Below are 14,366 nucleotides of genomic sequence, written 5' to 3'. Positions count from 1 at the left end.
GTCGAAGGCGTTGTGGTGGATGCTCCCGTTTCGGGGCAAAGTGAGTGCGGAGCACAGGTGGCAGTTGCTGCGCGCAGTGACAGTCGGGTCAGGAGGATAGGTGAGGTGCGCTAAGCTTTCGGGTGGGCCGCAGTCCTGGCTTCTGTGGATCTGCGCCCGCTGCTGTGCTTGGCGTCTGGCTTTGGAACCTTGCTCCTATGCACTGACCCGGATGCGCCCTGGAGGGCCAGTTATGTTGCCTGAGCAACCCAAGCTCCATTGTTACGCTAAGCCCCGCCCCTACGGAGCTCCGCCCCTAGATGGGAGGAGTCGGCTGGCTAATAGCTTTGGCTGTGGGGAAATACCTGTATGGGTCCTTGGGGGGCAGAATCACTGGTTATTCTTGGGTGGAGGGATAAAAACAGGCATCGAATTTCAAGATTGCTAATGTTAGAATTCTTGTTTTCCAGGATTCTGGGGAAAACACTCAAAAAGATCCCTGCATCTAGTAATCCCCACCTGCTGACCCACCCAAAGGCTACTTAAAGTCCCCCCCACCCCCCTTTGTTCTTTCTGGTGCTGGGATTTGAACTGGGGAACTTACACATGCTAAGCAAGCATTCTACCCATGAGCTACATTCCCATTCTGAATTTATTACAATTATTTTTTTTGTGGGGAGGGGGAGGTACTTTGAACTTGGGAGCATTGGATCTCTGAGTCACATCCCCAGCTCTTTATGTATTTTATTTAGAGATAGGGTATCCTTAGGTTGTTTAGCGCCTTACTGTTGCTGAGATTGGCTTTGAACTCCTGATCCTCTTGCCTCAGCCTGCTAAGTTGCTGGGGTTGCAGGCTTGCAGCATCATGCCTGGCCTGAAATTCTTTTTAATGTTTCACAATCGTTTTATACCATACAGGTATTTCCCCACAGCCAAAGCTATTAGCCAGCCGACTCCTCCCATCTAGGGGCGGAGCTCCGTAGGGGCGGGGCTTAGCGTGACAATGGAACTTGGGTTGCTCAGATAAATGCAAAGTGCAGATTTTTCTTTCAGGAAAAGTGCTTTTTAAATACTAACATGAAAAGCTTTATGGCAGTTTGTTCCTGAAGGTTAAGGCCTGTATTAAAAGTGTTAATTGCATTATTAAAATTAAAGCAATACAATTAACTTTTTTTCTTTTTTTATTGAGCACTTCTATGTCCACCATTTTACTGTTTTAAAAATTGATTTTCCTAGGCGTGGTGGTGCATGTCTGTAATCTGGGCGATTTGGCTGGTTGAAACCGGGAGATCCCAAGTTTAAAGCCAGCCTCAACAATTTAAAGAGATCTTAAGCAATTTGGAGAGAGCCTGTCTCAAAAAACAAAGGGCTGGGGATGTTGCTCAATGGTTAAAGTGTTCCCCCTGGGTTCAATCCCTGGTACTTCCTTACCCAGGTCTTGCCAAATATGATCTTTTTTTTCCCCTTACAACAGCTGAGGCTCTAAGTGGTAAAGCAAAATTTCTCAAAATTAAATACTTCATTTATGTTGGGTGTAGAATCAAATGCAATCGTGACTTTAAATCAAATCTACTTAATTTATGTATTTATGGTATTTACCTAACCAACACTGATTTGGTACTGTGTGTGCCTTTTAAATGAGCATGTGTGTCTACCCTGTTTTATTTCCAATGTTTTTTTTCTTGGTTTACATTCCCGGGATCCCAGTGTGTTTCAATTTCACTACATTCTTGAAAAACATTTATCTCTCATATGTCTGCCTGTCTGCTGGCCTGCCTGCTTTTCTTCCATTCATCAGTGCATATAAAATGTACAGAATCGTAACTTTCACTGTGGCTTATTTGTACATACACACAACCATAATTGGATCAATTTCATTCCTTAGTGCTTCCCCCACTGTTCCTTCTTTTCTCCCTGGATCCCTTCCCTCTACTCTCCTAGTCTCCCTTCTAATTTCATGAGTTTTTTTTTCCCTTCTAGCTTCCACACATGAGAGAAAATACATGGTACTTTTCTCTCTGATTTTGCCTTATTCACTAAAAAAATTATGGTCTCCAGTTTCATCCATTTTTCTGCAAGTGACATTTATTTACGTCTGAAGAAAACTGCATTGTGTGTGTGTATATATATATATATATATATATATATATATATACACACACATATATATGTTTTTCTCTTTATCCATTTATCTGTTGACAGACACCTTGGTTGATCCCATAACTTGGCTAATGTGAATCCTGCTGCAATAAACATGGTATGCATGTTATCTGTAAAATGTGCTGTCTTTATTTTTTATTTTTTGATAAATACCCAAAGTGGTATTGCTGGATCATATGGAAGATTTATTTTTAGCCTTTTGAAGAACCCCCATACTGATTTGCATAGTGGCTGTACTAATTTATATTTCCACCCACAGTTGGTAAGAGTTTCTTACCCCGTCATTCCATCCTCTCCAGCATTTATTGTTTGTATTCTTGATGGCTGCCCTTCTAACTGAAGTGACACTGAATCTCAGTATAGGTTTTTTTTTGTTTTTGTACTGGGGATTGAACCCAGGGTCTTTTAACCACTGAGCCACATCCCCAGGTCCTTATTTGTATTCTATTTAGAGACAGGGTCTCACAGAGTTGCTAAGGGCCTCACTAAGTTGCTGAGGCTGGATTTGAACTCACAATCCTCCTGCCTCAGGCTCCCTAGCAGCCTGGATTACAGGCATGCACCACTGCTCAGTACAGTTTTGATGTGCATTTCCCTTTATTTATTTATTTATTTTTATGTGGTCTAGAGGATTCAACCCAGGGAATTGCTGGTGCTAGGCAAGTGCTCTGCTGCTGAGCCACAACCCCAATCCTGATGTGCATTTCCCTGATGGCTAAAAATGTTGAACATTTTTCATATAATTGTTGACCCTTTTTACTTCTTTTCAGAAGTGTCTGTACAATTCATTTACCCATTTATGGAGTAGATTACTTGCCTTGCACACATTTCTTATTGCTGGATTCTTAAATCTTTCCAACTGGTATAGTAAAGTGCTACCCTGTGTTTTTATTTTGCATTTCTGATTACCTGTGAGGCCACATCATTTATTCCTACAATTATTGGCAATTATTTTTTATATTTTTCTATTAAATGTTCCTCTCTTCTATATTTTTTCACTTTAAAAATTGGGTCTTAGAATACTACACACCAATTACTTATTGGATGTCTAATCAAGTGTCTACCGCTCTCCTATAGTCTTTGATGACCATATTACCTGATTCCATTTTTATTCTTACAGTTCTACTTCTGGTATACTTTGTGGTTATTTGAATATTCTCATAGACTTTTCCCCAAAAGGTGACCTCTAAGTCCTCTTTCCTTTTAACACTTTTGTCCTCCCTCCTGTAAGACTTATATGCTTGACCTTGCATTACTCCTCGTTGTGACCCCTCTATCATCACAATTTCAAACATTTTATTTTCAGAGTGCCACTTCTAACCTCCGTTTAAATATCCAAACTCGATCCGTCTCAGCCCTCCTGGGGGGAAGGTGACACCCTCATGTTCACATTTCCCTCCTTTTCTGAAACTTAGATTAAATGGCAACATGATAGTCACTGCCCTGTTTATAACTTTGTATCCTTTCCCTTTGTCCTGCATAGTAGGTCAAATCTATCTGCCTCTAATGTGTTTGGAGAAATAAAAACACTCAACTCCATTGAATGATGTCTGTGTAAATATGATGGATTCCATTAGGTGGATTCCTAATGCTGGCTAGTGATTTAACCATTGCTCAAGTTCAATCACTTAACTTTCCTAGATGAATGTTGCCTACTTTCTCCTCTTTTCTCAAGCCTCCTCTGTTTCATCTCTCATGCTCACTCCTAGATGGTCCCCTTCTTTCCTTTTCACAGACACAATAAAAGGAATCAGGAGATTTCCCCAATTTGCCACATCTACCTACCAAGATGCATGGGGAGTATATCTTCTGCCTTGTCTGCTTTTCCCTGCCAAATTATCCATGTTCTAGCCAAGGCTACTCCCTTCACCTGTGTAAACTATCTCATTGCATCTTGCCTCCTTGAGAACCTCTCTTCAGCAATTCTTCCATCTCTGCCCTTCATTATCACATTTTAGCTTCCTCTTAAAATGCTAGCTATTGAATCAATATCTTCAATGTATAATCGAGAGGTAAAGCCTTTCTATCTTAAAACAAACACTCTTCACTAAACCCCTTCCAGGCCTAAGCAACTTAGCGAGACCCTGCCTCAAATAAAAACAAAAAAGGGAAAGTGGCTCAGTGGTTAAAAGTCTCAGGATTAAAAAAAAAAGTGTGTGAGTAAACTTAGAACATACAGACTCTAAATGAAGACCCGGGATGTGGGATGACTATATCCTTTAATGCAAACATTCCTGCCATCTCTTTTGACTCTCTGAGATCTCCTGATTCTTCATATATTCTCATTGAGATCATACTACACAAGTATGAAGTTCTTGGCATATGTACACAATTAAACTAATAGAAAAAGAATAAAGAAAACAAAAAAAATAGAATCGCATGGCTAAAAGGTGCACTGTTGGTTCTGCAGTAATTATAAAACTCAATCTAAAAACATGTAATGGTGTCTTAGATATTAACTTCTTTGAGATGGGGCTGAAATTCTGTTCCCTGCCTTACAGTCACTGATCAATGCTAATTTTATTTTATATATTTTTTTGGTATTGGAGATTGGCATTTAACCACTAAGCCACATCCCCAGCCCTTTTTAAAATGTTTTCTTCAGAGACAGGGACTTGCCGAATTGCTTAGGGCCTCTCTGAATTGCTTCAAGCCTTGCTAAATTGCTGAGACTTGCTTTGAATTTGTCATCCTCCTGCCTCAGCCTCCTGGGTTGCTAGGATTACAGTTGTGTGCCAACACACCCAGCTCAGTGCTGACCATTTTGAGCCAGTTGCCTTTAGAAGTTGTAGTTTGGTTTCATGAGTTGGTTACTGCAGAGGTTGTTTGGTTTCTAGGGCTAATTGATATGGTGGTTGTGAATCAGAGTTCTGGCATCATATGTGATCTGGTCATTGTCAATTTGTATATTAAATCTCTTAATCCCTTCCCCTATTTTTGAGCATTCTCTTGGAGAGGTGGATCAGTTCAGGGAAACGTAGATACTCTAGTCTTCTCTACTTAGGTTTATTCATTTCCATATTCAACTGTATTATAAGACATTTGTGATCATTTTGTTACTGTGTCATATAAAACAGGACTGTCATGAACCAGGGTCTATAGAAAAATGAGGAAAAAATTAAGATAAACAAGCAGATAAAACAAAGCAGGAATTAGAACTCTTGAATTGATGTCTTTGGCAGAAATCGTGGCCATCCAAGGTCATCTCCTTATTCTGAGAGTCTTAGATTAGCTTTGTGCTTTCAAATGGGATTTCTAGAAACCTCAATTTGATGTCACCTATGGAGTAGTTTTTCAGTTCATGGAATTCTGAATTGGCTCTGACATGAACACAAGGACAGACTGTCTGCTGAATTTATTGTGAACAGTACCCGATAAGGTCCTTGCTAGTGAAGTTTAAGAGCAGGTTTTCCTCTGACATCCCTTTCAATAGATGACATCTCCTGAGTAATGGTCATGAAAAGCCTTTGTAGGAAAGCATTCAAAGGTGGCCTTAACCTGTTGATAAGTTGTAGGACTTCTTTATATATTCTAGATACTAACCCCTAATTATGATATAATTGGAAGATATTTTCTCTCATTTTGTAGGTTGTCTTTCACTTGATCATGTTCTTGGATGTATAGAAAGTTTTCATTTTGTTGCCATCCAATTTATCTATTTTACTTTTGTTGTACTTTTGGTGTCACATCCAAGAAATCATATCCAAATCCAATGTCATGAAGCTTTTCCTGTTTTAAGACTTTTATAGGCTTAGGTCTTGAAATTGGGCTCTAACCCTCTTCCACGTGTGGGCGGAGGCCGAGGTGGTGCAAACTGAATTGCTGGTCACCCTGATGGAGGTCCATATCCCCAAATGCAGTAGGGTTAACACCCTTTCAAGAGAAGACTCTGAACTGTCTTTTGTGAGGGTTCTCGAATATTGGGGGTAATGTTCAATTTATCAGAGACTGTTTTTCATTCCTCAGACAGATCACTCTAAGTAATGAACTAGGATTTGACAAAACATTTATCTTTTGAAACTTTTTTGTCTCTTTTCTGCTAAGGTTGGAGGCAAGTAAACAATCCTTTTTATAGGCTTCCTTGATCTCTGAACACCGTAGGAGAAGATATCACATGGTGTATTAGAACAGATTGGCAAGAATTTTAGATCTGATCAAGGAACGGGGAAAATCAGAGGGGTCACTGGTGAATTCCTGGAATACTGTCCTCTTTTGGTAGAGGCAAAAAGGCATTGACTGTTCTGGTCTAGAAGTAAACTGGGAAGAGCAGAGCAGAGATTCACTGCAGGGAAACAAGAGACTTCAGGTGGGACAGATGACAGGCTAGGATTTGGGTCTAGTTCTAGCAGGAAGTATTGAATCTGATTGATGACTAGAGTTCTTAAAAAAATTGATTGTCTGTTTTGTTTTCTTCTAAAACAAATCAATTGTCCATTTTGTTTCCTTCTTAGGAGGATGAGAATGTGACAAGCACTTATGCACAGTATGAGAATGCCTTTGTATATAATGCCTTCAGCCACAGGTTTGAATCCTTCAAGGGACACTGGACAAGTTTGGGTAATGGCTTGGTAGGTTCAATCTGAACTTTAATAATTTCTGTTCCCATTATTTTCCCTATGTTGATGGAAGATATGCATTATATATAATAGAGAATGCAAACGTGTGTACAGAAGACACATGCCTTGTGTATAAATAAAGGAGTCCTTTGTAAACTCAAGAAATAGTTCATTTGGTGTGCATTTCATATTATAATTTTTTGTTCAAAGTAAGTCTCTCCCTATTGAATTCCCAGGCATGTTATCACACAGCCAGGAAGAATATTTTTAGTCAAGGGCCCAAGGATTCCAGTTAAAGGCTGAGGGATAGAGAGAATATCTGTATTATTTGAAACACCCTCAACCCATAGAGTGCATTTCCTCCAGTAAGGAAGCTATACAACTGTAGCAGCATTTCGTAGAGAAATACTAGTACTTGGATTAATTTTTGTTGAAAATGTTTGGGATATGGCTTTTAAGAGACTTGGCTCTACTTTTCAGGCTTTTTTTAATTTTAAATACTGGGATTCAAATTTAGTGGTGCTTTACCACTGAGCTACATACACACCCTTTTTATTTTTTATTTTGAGACAGATCACACTAAATTGCCCAGGCTGGCTTCAAACTTCTGATCCTCTTGCCTCAGCCTTCCCAGTAGCTAGGATTATAGGTGTGAGCCACCACACCTGGCTTCACTTTTTTTAAATTATAATTTTAATGTAGTTGGACACAATACCTTTATTTATTGATTTTTATGTGGTGCTGTGGATTGAACCCGGGGCCTCTCATGTTGGAGGGTAACACGCTCCACCATTGAGCCACAACCCCAGCCCTCAGCTTTTTTTATTTGACCCTCAGTATTATTATGGAAAGAGAGTGCCATAGATCATTTTCTGGGTCAGTCCAATCAGCTTTTGCTATCCAGGGTTTAGCATCTGCGGTTATGACCAATATGTGTATCAACTGATGTGAGTCAGGTGATTCAGGATCATGGGTACCACAGCGAAATCTAAATTTTTCTAAAGAAATCTAATTTCTTCCATGAATGTTTGCTGGTCTTGTCTGTGTTAAGGGACACATTAGCTCTTAATTCAGTGCAGGTCCAAGGTTTAAATTCTACAGTTGCCCGAATCCTTGATTCATGGAACAGATGGATCTTTAGAAGCAATTGGCGTTTTAGGTTCTTGAGAGAGAAAAGGGAGAATGTTGGAGCCTGGACAAGAAGAATTGAAAAAAGGAATTGATAGAGGTACTGAAGGAGGGAGATTGGGAGGAGATGGGGCAGTGGGAGATCTAAATATAGAGAGGCATCTGGAGGTCAAAGGTGAAATATTTATTAGGTATATGAGTCTTGATTGATATTACTTCTCAAATGGCTCATTAGCTTTGGCTAGAGAATCTTTTAATGAGGGAAATTTTGACTCAGAATTTTGTGTGGAGGCTTCTCTGTGTACCCAAGGAAAAAGTTGTACCCACTGAATTTGAGGAAATCCTATTCCCTTCCTTTTCTAAGGTGTCTCTTAAATTTTGTTCAAGTCAAACATTCCCCACATTAGCCACTGATGGTCCACATCATCCTTGGTGAAATTGTGCCATTTAGAAAGAGACACAAGACTTAGGATCATAATGAGAAACATATAAGAAGCAGGCATTTTTCCTGCAAGAGGAGAGAATTTAGACTCAGACGGCCATCTAAGAGCTGGCAACGGTCAATAATCATGTTGCTGTGCACCTCTTGTAAGAGGTTCCAGCCATCTTGACACTTTTAGATTGTACAATGCAACATGGAAACAGAAAAGAGAAAAGGGGATGAAGAGGAATGGCTTGATTCCACCAAGGATGGCAAACAAATGGATGTGATAACAAAACGTGAGTTTTGAACTGAGAATAAACAAAGGAGGAACTCACAGAGAAAGTTTAGACCCAGTGCTGATCTAGTGTATGGGCTGGGTAGAGCCGATTCAGTGGGGCCTTCGGGAAGATGGAAAATAAAGGAACCCCATCCAAATGGGAACAAACAGAAGCTATTTATTCAGGTCTTGCTATAGCAAGGGGGTTAGTCCAAAGCATTTGCTTTAATTTTTTTATTTGTTCTTTTTAGTTATACATGACAGTAGAATGTATTTTGACATCATACATCCATCGGGTATAACTTCCCACTTTTGTGGTTGTGCATGATGTGGAGTTAACACTGGTTGTGTATTGATACAGAAACACAGGAAAGTTATGTTGGGTTCATTCTACATTTTTTTCTATTCCCAACTCCCTCCATTCCCCTCATTCTTTCCATTCAATCCAGTGAACTTCCACCCTGCACTCCACTTATTGTGAGTCAGCATCCACATATCAGAGAGAAAATTTGGCCTTTGGTTTTGGGGATTGGCTTATTTCACTTAGCATGAGAGTCTCCAGTTCCACCCATTTACTGGCAAATGCCATAATTTCCTTGTTCTTTATGGATGAGTAATATTCCATTGTGTGTAGGTACCACATTTTCTTTATCCATTCATCTGTTGAAGGTCTTCTAGGTTGGTTCCATAGCTTAGCTATTGTGAATTGAGCTGCTATAAACATTGATCATCCTTTGCTTTCTCCGGAGATTTCAAGTCAGCGAGGAGGTCAGTAGAGGTTTGCAATGGAGAAAGGGAAGGCTTCAGGTGTGTCTGATTGGAAGTTTTTGGCATGGGAAAGCTGGAGGTGGGCTAATAGAAGTGGACATTCTAAGTGATTGGTATGGTTTTCCATCTCTTAGGAACAGCATATTGAGTGTTCTCTGGTTGGTCCTGTGTTGGAATTGGGAGAGAAGATTAGGGAATTTGACAGTTAATGATCGAGTTCTGGCCATTTTGGGGTGTTACTCTAGAGGTTATGATTGATCTTCTAGGATAGTTGCTGCAGAGGTTGTGTGTTTGGGTTTGACTGTCAGGTATGATGTGACCATCATTAATTTCTATTTTTAGTCTCTCAGATCTTTTTATTACCTTGGCTGACAAGGAGTCCAGCTCTCAAATGCCATCTCCTGCCATCACCCTATTCCCCTTGGAGCTTATCAGTGATACTGGGTGTCTCCAAGTGCATTCCTTTTAAAAAAATTTGTTTTAATTAGTTACACATGACAGTCCAATGATCTTGACATATCATACATTTGAATCTCATTTTTCTGAGTGTACAGGTTGCAGAATCACATTGGTCATGCAGTCATGTTCCAAGTGCATTCCTATTGCTCTTATTTGCAGTGTTCCTCTAAGTTCTGCTAGACATTGTAGTAGCTGGTGCATTTTACTACTTTAGCTAGTATATGCACCATATAATACCGTTTCTCTAAATTTTTTTTTTTTTGTACTGAGGATTGAACCCAGGTGTGCTTAACCACTAAGACACATCCCCAGCCCTTTTTTGTTGTATTTTATTTAGAGTCAGGGCCTCCCTGAGTTGCTTAGGGCCTCACTAAATAGCTGAGGTTGTCTTTGTACTCGAGATCTTCCTGCCTCAGCCTCCAGAGCTGCTGGGATTACAGGTGTTCGACACTGCGCCCAGCTTCTCTAAACCTTTGCTCGATTTTTCTACTGTCTGCCTTTGCAGTGGTAGCATTTCTCCTTAACGTACTGTGGATCATTCTTTTCTCCAAGCTTCTGAGAGTTGCTTTTAAGAATGTGAGTACTGTCTTAACAAAGTCCTTGCCAGGGTGTTAAAACTCTCTTGTATTACAGGAGAATTCTTCTAAATTGCCAGACTCTCTCTTTAACAGGCTGATATCCAGCAGCTTCAGTTCTATACTTGATTCCTACTGGTTTATGTTGGGTGAATCCTGCAGAACACACACACACACACCTGCGCACACACACGCGCATGCACACACACACACACACAATTATGTGCTTTTCTTCCCTCCCCTTCATTGTTTACAGGCCCATATTTCTGGGCTTAACTTTACTTACTGGCCTTGTGGTGGAGAGAGGAGGTAAGGGTAGGTTTTGAGTTCGCTGCATGTTGCCTTGCCAGGCAGCTGCTTCTGTCAACTTAATGCAAGGCAGTGTCAACCATTAACAGAGAAGAGCAGGCCAGTTCTCCAGGCTTGGGGTCTGGGAATTCAAGATATTCAAATCTGTCCAGCTAGTTGTCTTTCCCCCATGTCTCAGAGCCCAATCAGAGCACAGACTTGCCTAATTTGAGAATTCAACCTATCTGTTCAGTAAACTGTGGGTGAGGTGCTTATGTTCCTACCCCTAGCTCCAAGAGATATAAGACTAATTGTATGAGTTGAAGAGACTGCCTGGATCTCAGATTTAGATTTCATTGGTAATTAACCGTCCTTCTCTTTCCCAAAAGCATTGATTATTTTAGAAATGGCCATTTTTTCCACATTATTATTATTATTATTTTTTTTTTGGTACCAGGGATTGAACCCAGGGGGAACTCAACCACTGAGCCACACCCCCAGTTCTTTTTTGTAGTTTAGAGACAGGGTCTCACTGAGTTGCTTAGGGCCTCACTAAGTTGCTGAGGATCACTTTGAACTTGTGATCCTCCTGCCTGAACCCTCAAATGTTGAGATGATCTGCTGGGAATATGGGCACCACCACACCCATCCCGCCCACTACTCTTTCTTAGTGCAGCCCTCCACTCTCAGTCTAACACTGGGGCTCTTGCCCCTCATTTCTTGAATGCTTTCTACTCTATTCCATATTGATTCTGTCACAATTCCTAATGATTTAAAAATATGTTTGGATGGTTCTTCCAACACAATGGTATGACTCCTTCTTTCAGAATTCTCAAGCAATCCAAACTCCTGTATCTCACATTTCCCTGATTTTCTAGGGATGTTGAACATTTTGAACATTTTTTTTCATATTTGTTAGTCCTTTGTATTTCTTCTTTTCAGAAGTGTGTTTAGTTCTTTTGCCCACTTATTGATTGGTTCTTTTGTGATTTTTTGGGGGGATTAAGCTTTTCGAGTTCTTAATATATTCTAATATTAATTCCCTGTCAGAAGAGTAGTGGTAAAGATTTTCTCATTCCATAAGCTCTTTATTCATGATCTTAATTTTTTCCTTTGGGATTTCGATGGAATGGAAGAAGGGAATTGAGGGAGAAGGAGGAGGGATGGAAAAGGGAGAAACTGTGGAATGAAATTGATCATATTATGCTATGTACATATGTGAATATGTCAGAGTGCATTCTATCATTATGTATTATCTAAAAAGCAACTGATTATAAACCTAAAAATAAATAGAAGGAAGAGTAATAGAGAGGAAGAGGAAGAGGGGAGAGAGGAGGTAAGGAAAAGTGGAAGTACTGGGTATTAAAATGGAACCAATTATATTCTATGCATGTATGAGTGTCAAAAATGAAACCCACTATTATGTAAAACTATAATGCAATAATAAAAACATTTAAAAATCAAGGAACACAAAAAGTAAAATAAGACAATTTAAAAATATACTACAATGAGTAGAAAAGTCACATATAAAAGGAATAACAACTTGATTGGCAGACTTTTTATCTTGGAACCACAAAAATGGCAATAAGCGAATATTGTTCCAGCAGTTATATATCATTTTATATTTAAGAATGAATATGTAATAATGGCATTTGTTTCTTTTTAAAATTTATTTTGCATTACAATTCTTAATACACCATTATAAAATAATTTATCATATCTCTGATTATATATAAGGTATGTTGACACCAAATTGAAATGTTCATACATGAGTAATATTGGCCTTTTCAGGCATACAATACTAGGATAGTTTATCATGAAGAACCTTGTTCAAACTTATAGAACCAAGATAAGTTTACCACACATAAGACATGGTATAAATAACTATTAAAGGATATTCTTCAGCCAGATGAAAATTGTGGCTAGACTGAATGAGTAGAATGTTAAGAATAAAAAGGTAGGAAAGAATCGGTAATGTGGAGTTGGAGTTGTAGCTCAGCAGTAGAACCCTTGCCTAGTCCATGGAGGCACTGGGTTCAATCCTCTGCATTACATAAAAAAATAGATGAATAAATAAAACGAAGGTTTTCTGTTCAGCTACAACTAAAAATTAAAAATAATAATTAGTAAGTTGCGGTGGTCAATCTGAATAGTTACTGATGTTTTGAAATGAAATGACCCTTTGACTTCAGTTTTGTAATATTTTACTTTATAGAAATGAAGCAAACATGGTAATAAATTAACATTTCAAATGTTACAAGTTTTATTTACATTAGAAAAAAATCAGCGTACTATTTAAATGGTAGAAAACACTGTGGAATAGCAGTAAAGCAAACATTTCCATCAGCCTATTGGTTTAAATCACCAGATGAACATATTTCAAAAATATATTCCAATGCATGCTGACAACATCTGATAAAATTCCACATAAATCTCATTTACATTCAGAAGTAAGATTGGAAGAGAATTTCTTCAACAGGTTAAGAGACTGCTGAGAACAAACACCATACAATCAGATGTAGCAACCATCATACTGTTTGGCAGTTCACTGGGGCAGCAGCTGGAAAAATCAAGAACTAGACATGCTATGGCTGAATGTCTTCATAAATCCATGGGAAAACACAGAAGGAAACTCACAGCAGAAGAAATCCAATGATTTCTTGGTTTGGGGGAAAAAGAGGGGAGTGGTGATATGAGTTAAAAAGTGCATTTTGAGAGAAAACAACGTCTACAAAATGCAGGGAAATGGTGTGTGTGTGTGTTTAGAGAATGATCCTGTGAAGAAGTCTCCAAAATCTGAAAACACAGTTTTTGGTTTCCCTGAAGATTTTCCATTTCCAAGATGAATTGTGGAGTCTGCCTTCTCTTCCTGAAGTCTTTATTTCCTTACAATCCGGTACAGAAAAAACAATTGTCAGCACAGAATTGCTGACTATTGAGGGGCTCTGAGGATCCAGCATGCCCCCCAGGAGAGTGTCCAGGAGTTGGGTCCGGTGGTGGGGTGGGGAGAAGTTCCTTTCTTCCTAGAAGAGACATCTGCAGGCTTTGCTCCTAGGGCGTGGAGAGCACTGAGGAGGCGCCTGGGGACTTGAACTTGGAGAGGGAGGTAGAGGTTGCAGCGGTGAGGTGGGGAAGGGCCTCAGAAGGTGGAAATCCACGTCGTAGGCGGGATTAGAAGAGCGCCTCACTGGACTAGGGGTGGGGGCCCAAGCAGGGAGATATGGGATGGGCCCCCGCGGGCCGGCTGGAGGGTCCATCCATTGCTCCTCGAACTCCTCTATTTTTCTGACGATCTCTGGCATAAATTCGCAGAAGAATCCCTGCTCGACGACCCTGTTCTCACCGAGGGGTCTCAGGAAGGCGCCCAGTTCCGGGTCTTCAGGACAGTCTCCCTGGGCTCCTGGGCGTTGGTCGGTGGCTCCCACGAGGCCCTCAGGGATCAGAATGAGGTTGTGTCCTTGGAGATTCACTTGCAGGACCGAGGATGGCGCAGGCTGTAGCACCAGGTGGCCGTCGTCCATGGGTACCTGTAAGGAGCAGCCCGCTGCCAGAACCACCACGGAGGGGAGCGCGGTGGCGTTGGCTGCTGCTGCTGATGCTGCAGAGTTTTGCAGGTTGGGTGCCGCTGGGGGCTCTGCGGGGTCTGCAGGGTCGTCTAGTCGGCGGCGTTTGGCAGGACCAGGTCCTTCAGGCTGTGGTCCCCCCCAGGGCGCGGGGCAGGCGCTGGGGCTTCGTGGACGAATGCCCACCAT

At 40.4% G+C, this 14,366-nt stretch overlaps 1 protein-coding gene across 1 annotated transcript; it reads right to left on the bottom strand.

Annotated features, from left to right (window-relative positions):
- Positions 1-13,637: 13,637 nt before the first annotated feature.
- On the bottom strand, positions 13,638-14,366 carry LOC143642187 (proline-rich protein 23C-like). Its single transcript, XM_077110348.1, has one exon. It carries the CDS (start codon positions 14,364-14,366, stop codon positions 13,638-13,640), a length of 729 nt encoding a protein of 242 aa, XP_076966463.1.

This window comes from Callospermophilus lateralis, chromosome 10, assembly GCF_048772815.1.
Source record: "Callospermophilus lateralis isolate mCalLat2 chromosome 10, mCalLat2.hap1, whole genome shotgun sequence".
Lineage (NCBI taxonomy): Eukaryota > Metazoa > Chordata > Mammalia > Rodentia > Sciuridae > Callospermophilus > Callospermophilus lateralis.
Note: the sequence above shows the minus strand (reverse complement) of the source record. Positions and strands in the feature narration are given on the sequence as shown.